The sequence below is a fragment of the Meriones unguiculatus genome, chromosome 14, assembly GCF_030254825.1.
Source record: "Meriones unguiculatus strain TT.TT164.6M chromosome 14, Bangor_MerUng_6.1, whole genome shotgun sequence".
Taxonomy (NCBI): domain Eukaryota; kingdom Metazoa; phylum Chordata; class Mammalia; order Rodentia; family Muridae; genus Meriones; species Meriones unguiculatus.
The window spans coordinates 22,686,565-22,711,724 of NC_083361.1; the positions used below are offsets into that span (position 1 = coordinate 22,686,565).

Below are 25,160 nucleotides of genomic sequence, written 5' to 3' on the forward strand. Positions count from 1 at the left end.
CACAGCTCACCTTGATGGATGAGCTGAGCCTGGGCTCCAGTGGGCTTCAGACTACAGTGATGATTTCCAAGGCCTTCCTCATCAGGAAGGCTAAGTCAACAGCACGCCCTCCCCCCCCCCCCCAAATGGCTGCTTTTAGGTCCCTGCATTATGGGCAATCCTAGACCTTGTCAGTGCCAGCTCAGGGAGCACACTCATTTGTGCAGATAACAGGCCTCATAGCTTTCCCATCAGGAAAAGCGAGTGACAAATTTGTTAATCACATAGGGAATGAAAGGAATCTATTCTAAATCTGGGATATCCAGGACATTATGGAATTTTATAAGGTCCCATGTAATACACTTCAGTTGGGATAAAAATTCAGCCCCATACGGGCTCCCAAATGCCTCCTCCCTCAATACAACAAACAAACAAAGCAATACCACCAACAAAACAGGCTTTTCTTTGAAGAATCAGTAGAGTCCGACTCCTTTTCTTTGTATTCACAGCCAGGAAAAGACAGTGGTCTGTGAAGATCTGGAACATGAACTTCCACGAACTGAATAGGGAGCAGTTTTCCTGGAGTTCTTACCAAATTCTGTGCTGGAAAGCCCAGAGATATGTCACCCCTGCCTTCAGCAAACTCTGTCTACTAGGGAGGCAGATAAGAGCCTCCACAAGACTTCTCTTAGTGCACAGGTGATCCCTACCACACAAAAGAGAGCTGGGGTGGGGGGAGGGTTGGCAGAAATGATAGGCCAAGGTCTGACCCTCTAGATCACATGTTTTAGACCACCTCACAGAATATCACAGACTCCTGTCTCCAAGTACTATTCCTTCCTCACTCCAGACCTATCCACCACTGAGCCATTTCCTAACTTGGATTCCCCTGCACTCACACTGCACATGTAAAATTCTTCTCTATCTATCCACCCTCCCCCACCTCTCTCTGAGGTAAGAGTCACATATAGCCCAGGCTGGCTTTGAACTCATTCTGTAGACAAGGGCAGCTTTGAACTTCTGATCTTCTTTGCTCCTTGCTTAGGTTTCACGCATGTCCCACTACACCTAGCTGTGTGGAGAGATGGAGATCAAAGCCAGGGCTTCATGCATGGCTGGCAGGCACTCTACTAATGTTCTGTTGTAATGTGCCTTAAATAGGTCTCTTCTTCCTTTTTTCAAAATTCCATTTGTCCATCACTAGGCCTCTTCTGGATGTCTCCTTTCGGCCCCTTCTGCATCCAAACTCACCTCTAAAACCCCTTCCCACACAGCCTTCTAGGGATCTCACAGTTCCCCCATCCAGACACCTTCAGTGGCTCTGCATCACCCACAGAAGGATTTGAGGCTTCTTGATGTGGTCCTCAGTACTGGAGCCTTTTCCTTCTGTATCAGCCACCTGACAGGCTAATCCCTGACCCCTGACCTAGCTATCATTATCTCCTATAATTCCCTGTTGGCACACATATTCCACCTCTGTTTGCTCAGGAACAGCTTTGTTCTAGATTTATTTCTATCTGGAGGACTCTGATTCCAACTTAACTCTCACTAACCCTTTGGAACATGTTTTAAACAGCTGCTTCCTAGGAAGCCTGTTCATGGGTATTCCGCTGGGAGTGTCAGACATTTATCACTGAATGGATAGGGGTCTACGGATAGAAACATCAATAGCCCCTTCCTGTAGGCTGGACGTAACTCAGGGATTGGGCATTCTCCTAGCCTACTCAGAGGTGTCCCATTCCATCCGCCACATGGAAAAGCATCCACATATATTCTAAAGATTCAGCTACAAATAGAAAAGAAAACCAGAGGATAGCGAGCTGGCTCAGTGGGCAAGAGGGCTTGCTGCCCAACTACAAAGGCCTGACAACGTGAGTTTGCTGCTTGGGATCCATGTAAAGATGGAAGGAGAGAACTAATCTGACCGGGTTTTCCTTGGACCTCCACACTTGCGCCCTGGCACACACCCTCATAAACAATTAATAAGAATAATGAAATAGTCTGTGCAGAATTACTGGCCACATCTGCACTAACATGTCTACCTAAGCAGCCCTAGGGCCTGTCCAGGTAATTGTGGACTTTGGAGTTTATAGAGAGAGAACGCTGGGGCCTTTGAACTTGTGCTTACACGGGCAATTATTTTTGATCATTCTGATTAAGAAGAATCGGTTCCTTCACTTATGAATATAACCACAATGCTATCACCAATACCGAGACCTGGATAGTGTTACAAGCTGCAGGCACGTTCATGTCACACTACCTGGCAGCAGATATCTCTCTCAGCTCACTGTTTACCCCTCTCACCTTTCTAAGCGACAGTAGTTAATAGATCCACTGCCAAGTCTAGTTAGCGAGCATGCTAAAACACAGGGAAGCACAGGGTCACCTGCAGACTTCTGCTGGGATTATTTTGGAATATTGTCCAGAGACTGAGTGGCATAATTTCCTCCAGATGCCAAAGGGATAGAACAGAGGTGGCAATGGCCTGCTCTAGGCTATGGGCTCACTGGAGTAATCCTAGTACTTAAAGCACTGGTTTGTACTGCTAGGGATTTCCAAAGGATGAAGTGACGTAGTCTAGCTGCCTACCTGAGAGGAGAGAGAGTGACACACACAGAGAGAGGTCTATCTATCTATATATCTACATATTTATCATCTGCCTGCTATCTATGTATATCCTCTGGCTGTCTATCTGTCTGTCTATCTACCTACCAACCTACCTATCATCTATCCTCATCTGAATGTCATCTACCAATCCATTTCTCAGTCTATCATCTATGCACCTCTGTGTCACTCTGGACCCTTCCTTCTATGTACTCCTCTATTCATCCATTATCTACAATAACACCCATCCATTCACCGCCCACCCACCCACCCATCCATGCATCAATGACTCCATCATTCAGTTACTCAGCATCTATCATCCATACCTCCTATCCATCCATCCACCATTCATCTATCCATCTACTACGATTCATCCATTCCACTCTCCATCTATCCACTCACCGACCATATACCCCTGTCTCATCCAATCCACTTTTTTTTTATTTCCATCACCACCTCTGCTGTAAAATTGCTAGCTCACCTCAGCAGTTCTTTTGGGTACTTGGTCAGGGGGAAAAGTAACCCAGTATGAAAGTAGGTGGCATTATTTTCATATGTGGCCTTGGGCATGTCTTTTCACATGCCTGTGGCTTGGCTGTCTCTCAGAGGCCTAGCACAGAGCTCTGTCTACGGCTGCCATTCTACAGGCTGGGCCACCAGCCCAAGCATAGCCCTGAGCCTGTGCCCAGACCATTGACTCCCTAAAGAAAGCATTGATTTCTTCTTTTAAAGTGTCACAGAGTGGTAGAGCCTTAAAGGACAGTCATAGCTATTACTAAATCTACCTACGGTGTGGTGGCTGATCTCTGCTGAGATCCAAAGCTTGCTTTCAGTGTGACCTTGGCTGACCTCCTTAACCCTCTCTCCTCAGTTTCCTTCTTTTTCTTTACAGGCTGGATGACAGACACACTATCTCATGGGGGGTTCTGGAAACTTCTCAGCAAAGAGATTGTATGAGTTTATTCCTGTGAGGAACTTGATATGGTGGCATGCACACAGCTAAGCGCTCAGCGTCAGGGACATTATTTATTTCCTTTGCTTCGAGGGGGCAGAGGATCCAAGTGGGACTTGGAGCCCTGGAAAGGAAGCAGGGAACCAGCAAATATCTGTTTCAGCAAATGCTTCAATCCCTTAAACCCAGCATTTGTCAAGAATGGCACACATTAACAATTGCCCATGCTTTTGAAATGAAAAACAGGAAATCACTTAAGTGCTCACAGATCTGAAGGAGCCTCATGCAGGACAAGTCAGTTCTCCTGAACATCATTTGGAACACTTGCCCTCTGGGCTGGTGAAATCTGGTCACTTATGCTACGGATGTAAGAATGACTAACAGCTGCGCTGAAAACAGGAAAACGAAAAGGAGCCACCTACATATCTAACAACAGGAAATCAGCTCACCAGAGAAGGGACAGCTCATGTATTCAGCTAATATTTATCCAGCAGTTTCTGTGTACCAGCTACCAAGCCAGGTGCGGAAAAACAGAGTTGGACAAAATAGGAATATAATAATCAGGAAGATTAACATGGGCTGATATGAAGTGAGGATAGAGAGGCAGGAAGTACATGTCATTGTACAATACAGCTCATTTGGTCCTATTTCGTGGAAATAAACAAAAGCCTGTCACAAAGCACGTACACACACACACACACACACACACACACACACACCCCACAGATGCGTGCACGTGGAAGAGCAGATGATAGCTGTGAACAGCAAGGGTCTAGGGATTTCACTCCATTTGACATACTTTCATTTTGGTGTTATTTTGTCTTGTTTTACCGGGTGCTTCCATTGCTTCAATACACCATCCAGTGGGTTCTGCTTTCAGCTCACACGCGTAATACAACAGTTCTCTTGGCTTCCATTCCTAACACTGGTCCAAACCACGACGGCATTTCTGTGACTGTTGCCACAGCCTCCAGTCTTGACCACTGCAGATCATTTGCAACAGGGGAGCCACCGATCCCATTTTCAGAAGTCAGACCATGTGAATCTTGTGCACAACATCTTCTTTTTTATTTATTTATTTATTTATTTATTTATTTATTTATTTATTTTATCAGTTACATTTTATTAACTCTGTATCCCAGCCGTGTCCCGATCCCTCATTCCCTCCCAGTCCCTCCCTCCCTCCCTCCCTCCCTCCCTCATCTCCACCGTGCCCCTTTCCAAGTCCACTGATGGGGGGGAACTCCTCCCCATTCATCTGATCCTGTTTTATCAGGTATCTTCAGGACTGGCTGCAAAGCCCTCCTCTGTGGCCTAACAGGACTGCTCCTCCCTTCGGGGGTGGGGAGACCAAAGAGCCAGTCATCGAGTTCCTGTTAGAAATAGTCCCTGTTCCCCTCACTTTGGGAAACCAATTGGTTACTGAGCTACCACAGGCTACATCTGAGTGGAGGTTCTAGGTTATATCCATACATGGTCCTTGGTTGAATGTCAGTCTCAGAAAAGACCCTGTGACCAGATATATTTGGTCCTTGTGGAGCTCCTATCCTTTCCCCATCAGACTAACTCCCCTTCTTTCTTATGATTCCCTGTACTCTGCCAAAGGTTTGGTCATGAGTCTTTGCTTTGAAAACACTGCTAGTTAGAGTCTTTCAGATGCGCTCAGTAGACTCCTGTCATACGTTCAATGCACATCCCATCTGTCTTTCTAAACGAGGATTGATCATCTTACCCCATGTCCGCTCAATTGATTATCTTTTTTAGGTGTATAGATTTCATTATGTTTATCATATCTTATAGGTCTATATAAGTGAGTATATCCCATGTTTGTCTTTCTCCTTCTGGGATATTTCACTCAGAATGATCTTTTCTAGATCCCACCATTTGCCTGCAAATTTCATGATTTCCTCCTTTTTGATTGCTGAGTAGTATTCCATTGTATAAAAATACCACAATTTCTGTACCCATTCCACCGTTGATGGACATCTGGGTTGTTTCCAGGTTCTGGCTATTACAAATAGAGCTGCTATAAACATGGTTGAGCAAGTGTCCTTTTTGTGTACTTGAACAAACTTTGGGTATATACCTAGCAGTGGTATAGCTGGGTCTGGAGGAAGCACTATTCCTATTTGTCTTAGAAAGCGCCAGAAAGCTTTCCAGAGTGGTTGTACCAGTTTACATTCCCACCAGCAGTGGAGCAGGGTTCCCCTTTCTCCACCACCTCTCCAGCATGTGTTATCGCTTGAGTTTTTCATCTTGGCCATTCTGATGGGTGTAAGGTGATATCTCAGGGTCGTTTTGATTTGCATTTCCCTGATGGCTAATGAGGATGAGCATTTCTTTAAGTGTTTTTCTGCCATTTGATATTCCTCTGTCGAGAATTCTCTGTTTAGCTCTGTTCCCCATTTTTTAATTGGATTACTTGGATTGCTGCTTTTCAGCTTCTTTAGTTCTTTGTATATACTGGATATTAGTCCTCTGTCAGATAAAGGGTTAGTGAAGATTCTTTCCCAATCTGTAGGCAGTCGTTTTGTTTTGATGACGGTTTCCTTTGCTTTACAGAAACTTTTCAGTTTCATGAGGTCCCATTTATTGATTGTTGCTCTTAGAGCCTGTGCTGTTGGTGTTCTGTTCAGGAAGTTGTCTCCTGTGCCAATGAGTTCTAGGCTGTTCCCCACTTTTTTTTCCAATTGATTTAGGGTATCTGGTTTTATGTTGAGGTCCTTGATCCACTTTGACTTTAGTTTTGGTGCACAACATTTTCTGAGGGCTTCCCAATGCAGTGTAAACTCAGATTCATTTCTAAGTTCAACAGCATCCTACTGACCTAACCCTCTCTCTGTTCTGGCCTCGCCATGCCAAGAGCACCCTATCTGTCCCCATCATGTAGCTGTGTAACGAGTTCACCCACTTGTGTTGTGTTCAAATATTGCTCCTTGGAATGGTCCTGTCACATTGGGGGGGGTGGCTTTTCCTGACTTAGTTAACTCATCCATAGCCTCTGCCTATGCTACTTTCCATAGAACTTTGTTCTATCTGATGTACCCACAATTCTCATTTACTGTCCTCCAGCATGTGAGCTTGGAAGGTCAAGACAGGTGATGATGTCACTGGTCTGTCTGTCTCCAGATCTAAAAACGGTGCCTTAGGCACAGTAGACTCTCAATAAGTACTCATTGCAGTGAAAAGGGTGGTAATGATATAGCCATACACTACAGCACTGGTGACTGCAACCATGAAATCCAAATTGAGAAGGACCCGCAAGTCCCCAAATAAGAATTTGTGAAAATAGAAAACAGAAAACAAACCACGTTTGCAGCCAACTCAACCACCCTCAGACCTCAGAAAACACGCTGGGAGGAACACCCATGACCTACAGTTGCCATGACCTACAGTGGCCTGTTGTCCTAAGCTGATGGCCTATACACAGGCTTCTTTCATCGAATCCAGGGATTGATGCCAGTGAGGTCTGAAGACGTCACAGTGTTGGGCCCCAAAGCCACAGACTATTTCTGGTGGTGTCAGGGGAGCCCACACCCTCCTAAGACGGCCTAGCCAAACAGAACCTGAAACTTTGGCCAATGCCATCCCTGCAGCCTTCAGGTAGGTAGCCCTGAATTGTGTTTGGGGTCTAACCCGATGCCTTCTATACAACAGACTTCTCTACTAGTGTCCCCACATCCCCAAGGAAAAACTGGAGCCCTTCACATGTTATAAGGACCCGTGACCCATGTCTCTCTGTTTTCTAAATGTAAAGAACAACGAAAACATTTTGCTCAGCAAATCAGTGCAGTGAATGGAGACGCTTGGCATGTGACATGTTCAGAACAAGTTTCCATGAGGTCATCTGGGAGCAAGAACTGGCTGCCTGACCAGTGGCTTCACCCTGTGTCATCAACACAGAAGCACTGGAATCATAGGTCATGGATGTTAGTCTTCGCGCACAGTCCTTGTTTTGGCCGGTAGTGCTCAGACTGGGATGACTTGCCCCCAGAAACATGTGGCTAAGGCTGAAGACATGGTTGACTGTCAGACTGTAGGGTGTTTCACTGGCAGTAAGTGGGTAACCAGGGATGCTGCTGAACGTCCTGCTGTGCAGAGGGCAGTGAAGAACAAGCTTTTCCAGGATGTCGAGGTGCCATAGCTGAACAGCCATGAGGAAAGAGAGGGGATTAGGGTAGACTGAGAGCCCATGTGCACAGTACAGCTGCAGCAGAAGCACAGAAAAGCAGGGCTGAGATCAGGTCACTTGGTAGAGTATGCGCCTAGTATGCACAAAGTTCTACGTTATATCCTTAGTACTAGCTAACCCCTGGAGTGATGGACCGCCTCTGCAACCCAGCACTCAGGCTGGAGGATCAGAAACTCAAGATTATTTTTGGCTACTTACTGAGCTATGTGCGATTCCCCCAGCCTTGTCAAAATTTAATAAATAATTAATTTAAATAAGTTAAACAGACATGGCCCAGCCTCTACCTGAGAATCGCTGAGCTGGGTCTCAGTAGCAGCCAGCTAATGGAGTGAGTAGTCATGACCTGATCCATTGCCTGGCTATACCTGGACACCTGGTGAGGTGCTAGAGGGTAGCAGAGGGGACTGTGAGGAGTGGGTATTGTATGCAAAGGTGAGAAGTGGAGGCTCACTGTGGTTCCCTAAGTCCTAAGGAAAGACAGAACCCACATGCAGTCAGAAGAGGCCTGGAGAATCACTTTGAACAAAGGGCCATGAAATGAGAAGGTGCCTCTTGGCCCATCATTGGTACCTGATAGTATTTGGGGCAGTACCTGCACACTGCCAGCACATGTCCCACAGAGTCTGAGGTTCTTTCTTCCAGCATCAAGCAGTCTCAGATGCCCTCCATCTGTCACATGGGCCAGAAGCTCACTTTTCCCCCACCGCCCATTCCTTGCTTCTAATGGCAAAGCGACAGTTACCAAGCCTCTCAGAAAACAGAATTGGGGTTGTAATGAATAAAATACTCCTTTTTCAGAGAGATTGAAGCCACAGGAAGGGCTGCCATGTGCTGGAGAAATGGCTGGGGAACCCCTGCCTCCAAGAACTCTCTAAGCCACAGAGAGAGGTAGTGGCCCTTCTGTGGAATCAGATTTGATTTCACAGGGCAATAAACATTTCCTGAGGTATAACGGAACAGGAAAAGAAGAGTTTTCACTCTCTTTGCTTGTTGGAAGAAACCACTTCTTCCTTGTGTGTCTGTCTGTCAAAGGACCTAAAGGAAGAATCTGAAAGTTCAGACCTTACACAGACTTGAGAGACCTTGGTCCTTCCTGGAAAAAGGCAGCACTGGGATTATGGTAGACGGAAGGGTGGAAGCCAGCGACAGGACCCAGAGGCGCTGTCCTGTGCCCCAGACATCACTTCTCATGTGTTTCAGTCTTCATATACTAACTCAGCACAAGTGACTACCCTGGCTGTTGCTTGCCTGAGTTTTAGGGAGAGACTGTCACAAGACGGCAGCCACTATCCTGTCTACCAAAACATTACACAAACCTGACTCTTCCCCCCCCCCTTCCCTTCTGGGATCCTCCTTCCACTTAAAGAACCCATCTTATATCAAAACATAGCGTGTGATGACTCAACCTGAAAAGCTCCCCTAGCAGCACTGTGTCATCAAAGGGGATGGAAGGTGACTCCCCACCACCACCACTGACACTACTGTCCCACAGTATAATAAGGGACCACAGGAGAAATTTACACTGATCCTCTGCAAAGAAAACTGAAAGAGGATGCTCCAAGGCAGGCTAGACCTAGCAGGAGGTGGCAACCCCCTAGTGCTAGAGAGGAAGGACCGAGGAGCTGTGGCTATGCTATGGGTGCCCACAAGTGGCAAAGCTCCATGGGGAGACAGCCAAGCATGGAAAATTACCGCGCTGCATTGCCTGCCTGCCTCCTTTCTCTCACCCCTGTCTCTCTTAGCCAGGGCAGTGACAAAGCCCTAATGATGACAAGCATCGGGTCAGCCTCTGGGGGAGGGGGGCAGAGGCAGACAGTGGGTTTAATGAGGATGGGGAGGCAGGTGTTACCCAGCGTATTTCATCTCTCTGATATTCAACATGGAGACAGTCAAGGACATGTGGAGATGCCAGAGTGGGACTACCAACCTTGTACCTGGGCCCCATCCTCTGGTTTTAAGAATTCCTGTTTCTTGTCTGACTGTCCCTAGCAGAGGAGCTAGCCAGAGGGGCTCTGGATAGGTCTAGGTGGAGATGTACTACTGGGTTGTAGAGTGACCAGGAGGATTGTCCAGCCACCCTGGGCCCCAGTTTTTCTCACACAGAATGAGTTATAACAAGATGAACTCGGAGGGAAGTTGGGTTTGAGGTTGCTCTGCCACTCGGGAGCTCTTGCATCTCTGGCCAGGACTCAGCCTCCCAATATACTCACCCAGTGTCTGTCCCTGCAAAGGATGGAATTACAACACCTTCCTGAAAGGACTGTGGGCATTATTAGAAAAGGCTACACATACATAGTGCTTAGCAAAGTCCTAGGCATGTACAAAACCTGTCATAGCTATCAACAGTAAGCAGCCTCATTCAAGTCTTCTCTAGTCCATCTAGGACTGTTTATATCCCAGCTTTAACATTCCAGCACTGGCACATTCTCTTAAGCTCCTCACTACCTGAAAACCCCATGGAGCTGACAGTGCATGCTTCATAGACCCTGGCACATGCTAAACCTATTCCAGATCTCAATGAGGCCTCCTGATGCTTCTGAGTTAGTGCATACATGGGTGATGATGTCTTGTCCCTCAGTTGGGTGGTTGCCCAGGATTCTGCTTCAGTGTTTGAAGCGTATGGGGCTCTCTGAGAGCTGACAAACACGGGAAGAAAATCTTGACTCTTTCTGCTAGATACCTACACAAATTTATACTTAGCCCATACACTAATCTATACCTGACTTACTCTATTTCCATAAGGACACGTGATCTACACCTACTCTACAGCCATAGCTCTGTCTCATCTACTTTCTAACATTCAGTATCTGTACCATCTGTATCGACACAGTATGAAAGCCACATCTACACTAATCACTTCCTGTAAAAATTTGCATCTTTATTTTGTTGCAGTATCTTAGCAACATAGTAGCAAGGGCAATGGGGTTTCATCAGTCATCTGGCTGAGATTCCTGTCCTGTCACCAGGTATAACTTTGGGCTTTAGTTCATTCATCTGTAAAGTGGGATTAAAATTAGTACCTAACTCATGGGTTCTGCCTCCAGACAAATTAAAGCTACACTATTGTGTTCAAATCCTGTTTCATTTGGGCAAATAATGGAGACTCTCCATACCTCAGTTTATCATATGTAAAAGGGGAGTGGACGGCAACACTTTCCATACAGGACAGTGACAAAATGTGAGTGATGGAATCCACAATAAAACAACAACAACAACAAACATTCTAAGTTTTAGTGATAGGACAAGTCAGGGCTTAGTAAATACCAGCTAAAAGTGCTAGGTTGTAAGTGCACAAAATGTGCAGGTCTCATCTCAAAGTAGACTTAGTCCTTGGTTATTGATGACATATAAGGGCTTAGTATATACTCCCTGAAAGCACTAGGTTGCTAAGTACACATACAACACATAGTTCTCATGTCGGCACAAGCATATTCAATCGTTATGGTTAAAAAAGACATACTGTGCTGGGGTGGTTCCCGTCTTGTGGTGCTATTTGGGGGCAGGGGTGCTGTGGAGTTTTCAGGAGAAGCCTAGCTGGCTTAAGTAGGTTACTAGGAGCAGGCCTTTGAACAGCTGCTGGCTCCGGACTCTGCCTGTGCCACCTGGTCTACCGTGATGTAAACAATCTCTGCTTCATATAATACCCCTACTGCCATGAGCCCCACATTGCCTTACTTATCTTGATGGACTAAGGCCTCTGAAACTATGAACCTAAAGAAGCACTTCATCACCAAAGTTACTTCTGTCAGGGACTTAGGTGACAGTGATAGAAAAGTGACCAATACAACTGCTATTGTCTACAAGAACAATGACTGTATGCATTCTGAATTAAGGGATATAAACTCATGCCACCAAAGCTTGGGGTTGGAAAAGTGAAGGAGGGTGATGTCGACACCATCTATTTCCTGTGGCTGGGCAGATGCATGTGGCTGGACTTTGGATAACTGCCTGGCTATTTGTGGAATGGTGCCTCACAGCAGTCACTCTGAGTCACAGGGACTAGAAAGGATCCCCATGCTGTGGGACCATAGCTCTTCCCAAAGGGTACAGCCCCCTTTCTCTGCCTAGGCAATGGTCCAGCCCCACCAAAGATAATTAAAGACCTACAAATCAGAGCCAGCAGAGGCGATGACAGTGAAGGGTTTGCTGTCCCCCAGACCGGTCTGTTCTGCCCTCAAGAGGCCCTGCTCCCACAAGAAGGCAGAAGATGGAAAGCAATTTGGTCTCTGCCATCTCTCAACGATGCTGGGCACCATAAGAATTAATGGGCTGGAGAAGCAGGTAAGAGCCATTCAGAAGCTCCTGATTACTTCAAAAACTGCTCTCTATGGAGGAAAAGGTTAATCGAAGCCCAGAGCTGGAAGAGAGGCGAACAAACGACAATTGCTTCAATCCCAGTGGTGGCAGGAAGGCTTCCAGAGAAAGTTTATACAAAAGAGGCTGTGCTCTGCCTCAGAAAGAGGAACTGAGCCTGGAAACCAGGAGACCTAGTGCAGACCAAAGGCCTTGCCCAAGCCCTCTCTGAACCCCAGCCAAGTAGCAGAACTTTTATTCTGCTTTTCTTTGATTTAGATGTACTATGGATGGAACCCAGGGCCTTACACCTGCCAGGCAAATGTATTACCACCGAGATACATTCCCAATTGTAATTTCTTAAAAACAAAAACAAAAACAAAACAAAAACCATGAATATTCTCTATATTAATGAGCCATAAATCTTGTAGGAAATTATTTCTTCTGGTGAGTTTTCCTCCCACAATCATAATTATCCAAGAAGAGGTGCCCTTTGTGTGCACTGAACACATGGTTATGAATGGGGGGGGGGGAGGGTTTATTGCATTTATACTTGAGGTCAATGCCAATGCAGAGGTGATGAATGTGCCATGGCTAACACCTGCAGGCTGGCAAAAATCTTACATTAACTGAAGTTAGTGACCTCTGGGCATAAACAATAATACCAGGGAAGCCGGCATTGCAGAGCTGAAGTATCTTTGTAAAATAAGCTGCTGCAAAGTAAGTAAGCACATACCATGCTTTCTCAACCTTGACACTATTGATACTCGAGGCTGTATAACTCCTGGAATGAGGCGGAGTGTCCCATGCATTGTTGAATGGCCAGCAGATCTCTGCTCTCTACCCACGAGATGCCAATACCCGTCTCTGTCTCTGAGTTTTGACAGCAAATGTGTCTCTAGGCATAACATAGCCAAATATCCACTGCTGGCCAACACCACCTTGGTTTGAGAACTACTGGTTTTATAGTGAAGCTCAAGGTCATTTCAACAGCAGTCTAAAACTTAGCTAATGGCAGCCATCATCCAGACCCCCGACACCAGTCCCCACACGAGTACAACCCATTGAGGCCCCAAGCTCCCTCCCACTGGACGGTCTTGTGAATTTATGTCCTTTCTCTTTTCCTCTCATTTATCTTCCTGCATTCTGGCTTGATAAGGTAATTCCTTATCCATCTTGACATTACGATGACACAAAGCACCGAAGGAGTTTGAAGCGGCTCACATGGTTTAATTGATCCTAAGGAAAAGTGGCATTATTATCATAGGCATCCAGACAGAATATGCAGAGGTTCTGAAATGTGATTACTGTCGTCTCTTAGCAAGGTTACCTCTGGACTGTACCAGCTCCAAGCTCAAAACACACCTCCCATAGCCCAATACTGAGGAGGCTGAGGCCCGAGGACCAAGAATTCAAAGCCAACCTGGGCTCTCTCCTGAGACTCTGTCCTCTGTACCAAACGGTAAAAACCAAGACAAAACTCTCATCTCCTGAGAGAGACTTTGCTGACGGTAAAAACCAAGACAAAACTCTCACCTCCTGAGAGAGACTTTGCTGATCAAATCCCTCCTGCCTATCTACTTTTGTCAGCACTCGTGGCTCATTCCATTCACTTATAGCTCCTGATACCAAGGGCGTGATCACATGCTCGCACATTTCTCGTCTGATTCTGCCAACACGATGCTCCAGGCAGAAGCCTTCTGACTTGCTTGCTGTCATATCCTTGATGTCTCATACAAGGCCTGGCCTCTCTGTGGCCTCAGAGCTATGTATTGAATAAGCCAAGATGAATGGATTACAGAGTATAATTTTAAAGCTTTCATTCCTTTTCACATTCCCTAGCTTTGTTTGTAATCCTCCTGGCCCCAGTAGCATCTTTAAATAATGTGACTGTCACTCCCTCCCTCCATGCCCTCACTTAGCTGATCAAAGGAACTCAAGTACCTGGTTAGATCTGAAAACTGAGCAGTCGGGAACTTCCCTCCTGTAGCCCTTGATCTGCAGGTCCTGAGAGACCTCCATGTAAATGAAGTTCTGTTCCCCTCCAAGTGAGCCAGCCTCAGAAATACCCAGATTGACAGATCTTTACTCTACAAAAGAGCTTCTTCAGGACAGCTCCCCAGGTGTCTCCGCATTTGTGCTGGAGCCATTTACTAATCAGCTGAGGGGCTGTAGGGGGATAGGAGTCAAGGAGTGGAGACGCTGAAATTAAATGACAAGAGGCCATGGCAATTGGAGTGGGTTCAGAAATGATAGTCCCCCTTGAGGATCAATGAAAAAGAATCAAATAAGCATTCAGATTTAACACAACATTATTGATGTTCAGGGAGACAGTCTATTTTTTATTGTTCTGAAATGAACTTTTTTTTTTTTCTGATTGTGTTTGTACCCTACAATATTTATCCACAGGCCTTATGGCAACCTGTATGACAAAAATAAAAATACTGTTTGAGCAAAGCAGTCCATCTATCTGTCTCTGTACCGACCCGTACATGTATCTGTTTGTCATTACCTATCTATGCATCTATCTAGCTACCTATCTGTCCATCATCATCTCTACCTACATATCTAAGTACAGCTGTGGATACTAGTTCCAAGCATTCCCTCTGTCTGTCTGTCTGTCTGTCTGTCTGTCTGTCTAGCTATATATCTATCTATCTATCTATCTATCTATCCAGCCAGCCATCTATGCATATATCTTCTGTCTACCTATGCATCTATCATCCATTTCTCTATCTGTCATTCTTTCTCTCTAAGAATGGCATCCACAGGCTCATATGTTTGAATACTTAGTCCACAGTAGATGCAAGTGTTTGCAAAGGATTAGGGGGTATGGTCTTGTTGGAAGAGGCCTATCACTGGGGGCAGGCTCAAAAGTTTCAAAAGCCTATGCCATTCCAAATGTGATTGCTTTTTCGTGCTGGTGAATCCAGAAGTAAGCTCTCAGCAACTGCTCTAGTAGCATGCCTGCCTGTCTGTTCCCATGCTCTTCTCCATGATGGCTATGAACTCACTCCCTGAAACTCTAAGCCTCAAATAAACCCTTCTATAACAGCAATTCTCAACCTGTGGGTTCTGACCATTTTGGAAGTTGCATATCAAGTATTATGCATATCATATACTTATATTACAATTCATAACAGTAGCAAAAATGTTATGAAGTAGCAATGACATAACTTTATGGTTGGAGGTCACCACGCACGAGGTGGTCACAGCATTAGAAAGGTTAAGATCCCCTGTTCTGTAAGTTGTTTTAGTCAACATATCTATTTACAGCATAGAATAGTGGCTAAGATACATCTATCTTCCAGCTATTTATCATCTATCTATTATTAATATGTCTGGCTGTCCTCTATGTATCCATCTATTCATCCATCCACCTTCATCTGAGTTGGTCTAAGGGGATGCTTTACAAACATCAGAACTGGTACATCTGCCTTTGTCTAAGCATTAGCAAACCTTTCTACTGATCAAGGCAACTTTATTCTCTAGGATAACAAAACAGAAGCTGAAAAAAAAAAGACTCTAATGTCATATGACTCTGAGCCTGACATTCCCCCACACACTGCTATGTCCATTCTGTGTGACCTTGGGCAAGTTATTTGAGTTTTAAGACCCTTAAGTGTCTCATCTGGAAACTGAATCAAATAACAGTGTGACCATGGTAATATGAATGACAATAATGATTTCAGGTCACTAACCAGATTTAAAGTCCTTTCAGATTTTTGCTGCTTTACTTTTTCATTTCCCAGATACCTCCACTCAGAGACCAGATATGTGGACACCACTGCCAAGCAGAGCTTACTTGAGGTGTCCACTGGAGCCACGTGCTCCAGAGGCATCTGAAACCATGGACTTGGACATTATTCTCCCCTTCATGATATCAATCTGACCATTAAGCAGACAGTCCTGCTTGTGCTGGAAGATGCAAAGTTCCACCATGCTGATGGCAGAGGGCATGAGAGGACCCTCAGCAGCCAGCTGACACAGCTGTGTGAGGACAGGTATACTAGACTACGGGTGAGGACTTTCTATCGGGGACGGTGTGGTACCTTGGTGGCCTGGGATCCTGGGCAACCTGGACTGTTAGCAAAGCCATGTGCACATATGTGATGTAAGGACACAGTGAAGTACAACACACAGCAGAAGTGATGTCCTGGACCCTAAGACACAGCAGGTTATTCCCCTGGGAGCAGAAAGGGCGCTGTGGATGGGAGAGGGAACCTAGCCAGGACTCACAGTTCACATGAATGCTGCTTCTGCAGGGTAAGCCCTCCCCACACCTGCCGTCTTATTCAAGACACACAGGTAACATTTAGGACACCGCTTTCTGCCAGAAGACCTAGCCTACCCTTCTTGTCTTACTGCATAGAGGCCAGCTGGCCCGAATCCCATTGTGCATCCTGTAACGGAATGAGGCTCAGCAACAAAGTCACATACGGCCATGGCCTGGGGGCAAGTCACACAAAAAAATTCATACTCTGGTTGTGTTCTAATGCTGTGTGTGTGTGTGTGTGTGTGTGTGTGTGTGTGTGTGTGTGTGTAGGCCAGAGGTCAATCTGAGAGTCTCTCCTTGGCCTAGAGTTCAACAAGTAGTGTCTACTGGCTGGCCACGAGCTCCAGGGAACCATTTGTCTCTGGCCTTCCAAGTTCTGGGATTAGAGGAGCACCATAATATCCAGCTTCATTTTCTTAATATGGTCTCTGGAGCAAGCTCTTTACCCACTGACATATCTCTCCCCACCTCCCTACAATGCCCCACTAACATGAAAAGCCTGACATCATAAAGACAAGAAGGTCCTAGAGCTACTCCCACTACCCCAAAGACAGTGAACCAGATGAGATGGATGGAGCACTGAGGAAGAACTGATTGAGCCCTTCCCTTAAAGTGTATAGGAGGTCCAGAGCAAAGGACATGGGAAGGTCAAGTGCAGGGGAGAAGAACTGGCTTCCTGTGCTCTGGGCATGGACTCTTGCCCAAAGCTTTCCTTAGCAGAACAAGTTGCCTTCTGGAGAAGGTTGAGCAAAGAGAGGAGTGTCCTTGCTCTATAGTGTGCCTCTCAGCTTACCCTGGGAGTTATCATGTGACCCAGGGGTAGACAGGGAGGCAGACACTTCACAAAGTGAAACACATAATATCTGGGAACTCACATAGATAGTTTTGGAGGATATCCAAAGGAGTGATTTAACTTAATTTTTGTAATTTAGAACTTACTCAATACTATGCAAACGTAGGTAGACAGATGTGTGTATATGTATATGTGTATATATGTCTATATGTATATATATATCCGTATATACACAGGTATATATACATATATATACATATATATATATGTATATATGTATATACAGGTATATATACAGGTATATCTACAGGTATAGCTGCTCAAGTTGTGATTTCACTAATAGTACTGATGATACAGTCTTTGAACTTTGACCCCACTGGCACCTTGGATGGGGTAATTCTTTCCCATTATGGGAAATACCCAAGGGTCATCTGCCCCACACAGAAATACCACTGCTATCTAGACTATTCAGAATGTTCCAGTACCCAAGCAGACAGAAAGCGCAACTTCCTGCCCTGGGAGCTGGGTCTTACTGTTATAGTATCATTGAAGGCCCATGATGGGAAAGCTGTTGCCTGCCAGTCAAAAAACTGGAATCTACCGCTGGGTGGAGATATGGCATTGTCAGCTCCCTAAGAGTTAATTCATCCAGGGTGACCAATTACCTGGCCAAGAGACCACCCTTCAGAAGGGCAAGTCACCTTAAGCCATGCTAAAGCAACAGGAGGAATGATTAGCCCTTTAATGAGATAATGTGCTTCTTCCCAGATTTTCTGCCCCTGGTGCAGCCATCTTTGGGTCTTTCCACCTTTTTCAGTCAGGACTCAGAACTATGCTGACTCTTTCTTTCAGCAACCAGAGCTTAAGCATTCGTTCTCTGGTAATTTTTTTTTTCCCCACTATTTCCCTAAAGCCCCCTCCTCATAGTGTGGCTGGTCGTTCACCATGTTAGCTGACCTCCATGCTGGCTTAACTCAAAAGCCATGGCTTCTCCCCTTTCTCTTCTCTGTCTCCCTCCTCAGGGCGCTGCCAAACTTCACAGCTTGCCTACCTGAGGGTTTTCTTTTAAACTCTAATAAAATCATTTATTTCCAAGCTTCTATTTGAGACCATCCTTAAGTTCTTTTATTAACAAAACTAAGAACCCCAACGGGCCCAATTTCCCTTGCAGCATGGCAGTGACTCTAGCAAGATCCCCCATACTTTCCAGTAGCATTGTGCCAACTGCTAAGGAGCAAAGTCGGCCAAGTCCAGAGCAGTGGGACATCACCATCTACATGCAGAAGCCCCTCCGTCTCCATTCTCCCTTTGCAGTCACCTCCTGGGGATCACTGGGCAGGGTATACCTTCAGTGGCCCTCCTGTGGGTATACCTATGCATGCAGAATTTTACACATGTATGTACAATCAGTCAGTGTGGTTGCACATGGGACACAAAGGCATCGTGATATGCCCATCTGTCCCTTCTGAGACACACGGAGGCCACTGTGGAGAGCTGTCACTGAACCTCAAGGTGAAGATAGGTGGCAAGGACGGCCAGAGACACTCACCTGAGTCTCTAGGGTGATCAGTGGACTCGGGTGTGGGTCCTGTGGGGAGAAAGGAGAAAACGCTCATCAGGGCTGAGGTGAGGGCAGTCAACTTCCAACCTGAACACTGTTTTCAATACCGTTTGCTCTCCCCAATCAGGGGGACAGACAGACTGTCTTCTCCATTCTCTGAGGATGCCAGAACTTGACCCAGGCTGCCCCCTGCTGAATCTCAGGACTCTTTTCTAAACCCAAGCAATGAAAGAGGCCCAAGACTGTCCATAGGGAGATCATGCAAAACAAGGAGGAGCCAAGAAAGAGGAGGGGCGAGAGGTGACTCAGTCAAGAAAGTGCTTGCTTCCAGAGTATGAGGACTCGAGTTAGAGCGCTGGCATAAAAAGCTAGGCAGCAAGTACACACTTATAATCTTAGAGCTGGGGACACAGTGACAAATAGATCTCTGGGGCTGACTGCCAGCCAGCCTAACCTACTCAATAAGCTCCAGGCCAGTGAGACATCTTCCAAATAAATAAATAAATAAATAAATAAATAAATAAATAAATAAATAAATAAATGAAGGATGGCTCCTGAGGAATGACACCTGACACCACACATTTATGCAAATACACACAGATGCACCCTCAAGGTACCCATAAGAGCCACATGCATACACATAGACACACATGAAAAAAAAAAAAAGCACCTTTTCAACACATCTCCAGTGTGTTCAAATCCACATATGAAAGAGACTTGGGTCCATAAAAGAATTTGACACAAATATATAGTTCTGGTGCATAGCAATATTACGTGATTATGTCTAATCTTGCAAGAAGGAAAGACAAGAAAGAGAGACAGAAAAGGGGGAGCCAATTCCTGTGAGAGCAGCACATTCCAGCAGGCCAGGAAAGATCTTTTCAGGCCAGAGAAACATCCCTTTCACTCACTCTTGACAAAAGCCAATTGACTGGGGATGCTGGGTGGTAAAGTCTGGGGTCACTAAGCATGAATTCTGGGTTGGGGGAGGGACAGATGGAGAGGACAAGGACTAATTGGAGGTGATGGCATTCCTTCCCCTGGTCGTTTCCAAGGAAAACAGGAAACACAGCACATAAAGGCTATTTCTGTCTGCACCATGGCTGCTCCAAACTTAACCATCATATGTGTTCATGATTCTGGGAAAACTACCTTTAGCAGCCTCTAGAGAAAATGACCACGCCTGTTAGGCCCTGTGTAGAAATCCAGTTTGAAGCTTGGCTCTATTGAAGATTTTTCTAATAGAGGCTTCTAGGAAGCCATGCAAATTAGCACCAGGCTACCTGTCTTCAAGTACTGTGACTAAAGGGAAAGTGAAGACAAACTGCAACATTCTAAACTCCTGTTGGAGAGGAGCAGCTACCTGAGAGAGAGGGATGGAGGAAGAGAGGAAGAGAAGGAGGGAGAGAATTGAATATAGTATTTCATGTATGCTAAACAAGTACTCCACTGGCCCCTCTCTTTGGTTTGTATTTTGAGGTAGGGTCTCAGCTTCAGCTGGTCTGCTGGAACTCACTGTATCACTGGCCTTGAACTTGTAATCCCTTTACCTCAGTTTCCCAAATTGCTGGGACTCACAGGCTTTCATCACAAGGCCTGATAACACTTGTTTCCCTTAAACAAACTTTTAATATTATTGTATTACTTTCTGAGACAAGGTCTTTCTCTGTAGCCCAAGCTAGTCTGGTACTTGCAATGTAGTCCAGGCCAAACTCAAACCTGCGGCCCTCCTCTTACTTCTGCTTCCTGAGTGCTGGGGATTACAGGAACACGCTACCAAACCAACCCGCTTGCCTTGATCCCTGTTTGGCAATATCTTCCTCAGGGCACATTTGAGGCATGGAGCCAAGCACATTGTGACCTCTGGGTTTCTTAGAAGGTGAAGACAATGCCTCTTCCACCAATTCCAGTTTTGAGTCCAGGTCATAGCACTTCCCTGGCACCACTCCAGGCATGTTGCCAAGGAGGCACCTCATTCATTTTCATACCATCTGAGCACAGATAATTCTCCCACCCAGGGAAACACTGAGGGAACCTTTCCCATCTCCCTCCACACTGCAGCGCTGACCCACAAGGAACCGGTGAGGAGTCTTGGAGAAACAGTCCAGGCCTTCCCACCACAGCCTCTTCTGCCCTTTCCCCGGGATAGCATTCAGCCATGATTCACCAGAGCTGTGTTCATTGGGCTACCTAGGGTGGGGTACACAGGCTCACTGCTCCACCTATCCTGACCCTCTGGCCACACTCTCATCATCTGTATGATCAGTGATGTACAATGCTGGAGAGCTGAGCCTGGCTCCCTATTGATTAGCCACACAGGGCAGGACCCAGTTATTGGAGATAGATGCATCCACTCCTTGTGTGGCTGGCAGCAGACACCAGCAACAGAATCTGTTGGTTTCGCAGAGACTCTGGTCTTCAAGTCACCATCAACGTGAGACTGGTTATTTGTTCTAACTGTCCCTCTGTCCATATTCATCTAGATCTGAGTCAGAACAGAAGAAGATATGGCTCAGCCTCGGAATTGGCCACCTTCTCCAAAGCCAAATCCTAGCTAGTGCTGCACAGGGCATTGGGAGCATGCCCGGATTAATTAAGCCGTGCTTCATGGCTCATTTGGCTATTGTGTGGGGCTTATGCTTCATTGCTCAGAATCCCAAGACAATGAAGAAAGGGGGGATGCCATCCTGAACCCCTAAGAAAGACCTTTCTTGGAAAGCCATGGAAAAATCTCTGCCAACTATGCGGATGATCCCTTGACACAGCACAGCATCTACTCTTTATCTGGAGTTCCAAAATCACAGACCCTTCACACATACTCAGGAATCCTGGGTTTATTTCAAAAGCTTCTGGGAGAGGGAGCACAAAGGGTTCTTATTTAGCATCTTAATTAACTGGCCAGGAAGAGGATGAAGCTCTCACAAGAGGCCTGTGTCATTAACACTCAGCTGTTCTCACGCCAACCACACTTGCTTCTCCTCTCTGGGTGCACACGGAAATTGGAGACTCTCCCTAACCTAACCTGAGCTCAGTCCCGAGGACTCAAGGTATGACTGCATATCTGTGAGGTCTCACTCACAGTAACAACCTCCTTAATTGGAAAGGCTAACGAAGTGGAACTGGGTCAATGATGCTGTCTGCCTAATCCATCGTGTCTGTCTAAATTGGGACTCTTACGTTTACAGTAGAGTAAATTCCTGTCTGTCAGAGAGAAGGCTTCAGGAGACCAAAGGGGAATTTGCAACGTGCTTGCCCGATCCTGTGGAGTGCTTCTGGAATTGTAATGAGCATGCCAGGACCACAAAAGCTCCTATGCTAAGAAAAGCGCTCAGGGCACCCACTGCAATGGCAAGCTGGAGAGGGCAATGGAGAGCTAAGGAGACTGAAAGAGTGAGCCTCGTTCCTTACTGCTTCCTAGAGCCATGCTCTCAGGTCATGGGACTGGGAGGTTCATTGCAGCTCTTCAGCATAGTCCTGGCTACTTCACTTGCTCTAGCAGGAGTTTAGCAGAACATGACATACTCAGAAGTGAAGGCTATGCTTGAACATGATGTTCTGTGTTTTTTTTCCATCTCAAGAAGAATACGACTCAAGTGGCTTACTGGTGCAAGGAAGAGGGGAACCATGTGGCTAGACATGGAGGCAACCTGCAGCTTAGACCAAGCCCAACGTTGACCAACTTGACAGAAAGCACAGAGAAAATGCATGTCTGCTATTTTCATGCACTGAGTTTGGGGTAATTTGTTACACAGCATTATTGCGGTCATAACTAACTGATATACTTTCTAAACACGGACCTTGAGAGAACTATAATGTTTTGTCATAAACCCCCACAACCTTGGAGCTCACTTTTCTTAAGTATAGAAATGCATTGAAAGAAAAAAGAAAAACACTGAAATAACTATGATGAACAGCTACTATCTGTGCGGGCTGGGCCCTCTGCTAGCTGCACCTTGAAACAGGATACATTTGGCCATGAGGATCCTGTATGGCCTCTGCGTTCACCCTCTGCATCCTACAGTATTCTTCACTACTAGCAAATACAATAACAAAGAAGATGACCACCAAAGATCCTCTTTCCCAGGAGCTACATACCTTCCATTCCTCTGGTTCATTAACTTTATTACTTGGTCAAGGTTTAGAACAGCTAAACACTACAATGTGAGCATTCTTCGTTCCAAGGGCCTGGGAGCAGAAGTGATACTGGCATTTTGGGCCTCTGCAGTGAAATGACCCAACGTCCTTTCTTCCAGTTTCAGAGCACTGTAGGTTTAGGAAGGAGGAAATGCTCACTGGCAACAGCTATGGCTATTTGGTGAAGCCTTTTCATACTCCAGATCCTGGGCTTGCCTCCTATGTGGCCATCATATCATTTCCCCCTGTAACAACCCACAGAGGATAGAGCTGGAGAAGCTGGCAGCCAGAGAGAGCTGGCATAACCTGCCCAAGATCAAACAGGAGTCCACTGAGCCACAGATGCTCCAAGACAGTCCAGCTTGCAACAAGCCATCCTATACTTTGGCTCATATCTACCAGAGACATACATTTAGCAGTACCTATCAGCAAACACCAGAATACCACACACACACACACACAAACACATAGTTGTTTTAAGGTTGTAGACACTGTTGAGAGATATTAACACAGGTGGCATAACTGAAAATGAAGTCAAGTCTGTGCCACGAAGGAAGCTTGAGGAGTTAGCCAAATCACCCATATTACGTACTTATTGAGTTCTATGCCAGCAGCTTGCACTGTGCCTGCTGATCACCACAAGGAAGCCACGAGTGAGTCAGAGGGACTCTGTGTACACATGCCTCCGAACTAACTGTTCAGTCAGAGGGGGCCAGATTACCAGATAAATGAAACCCATCTGCCCATCACAAGTCTTATTCATGCGATCAGGAAGCTGGACTTGAATATTGTCTGGTCCATGGAGACCAAAGGCCAGATTCTGACAAACAATTAAGCTTTAGGAGAGAAAGCAGCGGCAGAGGTAGGCCTTAGAAGCCTAGGCATGCACCAGGCATTTCTGGGTTTTTGGTTTTGCTCTAAGGACATCATAGGCAGTTTGTTATTGGATGTTAGGCAATGCATTGGGGTGGAGGTGACAATGACTCATGCCTTCCACACAAGACTTATGAAGTCAATGGGTCCTTACAGTACACCCTGTGTCTCATTCCCATAAGATGTGTCTGAAGACTAGCTTGGCTCTCTCTCTCCCTCACTGTGAAACCTATGATTGTGGCTAGAACTGAAAACACTTCTACTATGAAGACAAGATGTGCTTTAACCGGGGGCATAGCTCAGCGAGTACAGCGCGTACCATCACACACAAAGCCCAGGGTTTGATTAGCAATAGCACATAAGCTAGGTGTGAAGTTACATGCCTGTAATGCCAGCACATGGGAGCTAAAGGATTTTGGAAGTTTATTCAGGCTCATCCTGAGATACATAGTGAGCGCAAGGGAAGCCTGAGCTACATAGGATCCTGTCTCAAAAAGAAAAAATAAAAGTGCCTTTAACTTAGTTATCCAGCATCAGGCACCTGTGCCAGGTCCCAGAGCCCTTTACGGGATTACACACAGAGGAGGACTACAAGCTTCAGTCCCAAACACCCCAGCACTCCAGAGACACAGGCTTTCAAGAGACCACCAGGTGGAAGCTGAGTTTTCATACCAAGTCAAAAGCCCTCTGTATTACTTTTTCAGAGAGAGAGAAAAAAAATCTCATTGTGGAACCTGTAGTGTGTCACAGTCCACACTTCTTTGCTTGTAAATATTCTTTGCAGTGAGTCCTCGGTCTGGTGTGAGGCAGCTGGCTTCTACTGTACCATCAATACTGGATCCTCACTGGAACTCCTCTGGGATATCCTGTGTCATGGAGATCCTGCAGCTTTGGATCTGCAGGACTGGCCCCTGCATGCACTCCAGCATTTCATAGATGGGGTAGATGTTGGGGTGGGCCAATCCATAGCCCTGAACCTTTTTTTAAAGATCCCACCTCCAAGTACAATAGCATTTGGAAGGGCTGGGGATTAGAGCTTTCATGAGGAACACTGAATGAACTTTATTCAACCTACACCAAACAGCAGATAGCAACCTCAGGCGAACCCTCAGAACTGAAGAGACCAGCTTACCCTGCAGTCATTATGAATGTACTGTGTACTACGTGGGGCATATAAAGGCATTCGGAATAAACAATCCAGCTTAATAGGTATAAATCTGGAGTGACCTGGGCAGATCTAGAAATACAGTGTCTGAATCTTAGAGAGTTGGAAATAGCTGACATCATCACTCTTCCAGAGCATTCCATTAAAACAGGTATTTAAAGTATGAGCATGCCTTTAATCCCAGCATTAACTTGGATCTCTGTGAGTTTAAGGCCAGCTTGGCATGCATAGAGAGTTCTAGGCTAGTCTAGGGCTACTGAGTGAGACCCTGTCAAAAAAAATTGCTTATGGGAGTCAAAATAATATTCCTTTGTTGTTGTTGTTCTTTTTTGTTGTTG

The 25,160-nt window shown here is 45.9% G+C and overlaps 1 protein-coding gene across 2 annotated transcripts in view; it reads right to left on the reverse strand.

The window, feature by feature from the left end:
• Window positions 1-25,160, reverse strand: part of Xylt1 (xylosyltransferase 1) — a 290,019-nt gene that overhangs the window by 178,334 nt on the left and 86,525 nt on the right. For both annotated transcript variants that reach the window (XM_021657991.2, XM_021657990.2), the window contains exon 2: window positions 18,639-18,677. In XM_021657991.2, coding sequence (XP_021513666.1) covers window positions 18,639-18,677 — 39 coding nt within the window. The remainder of the gene's footprint in view (window positions 1-18,638; window positions 18,678-25,160) is intronic.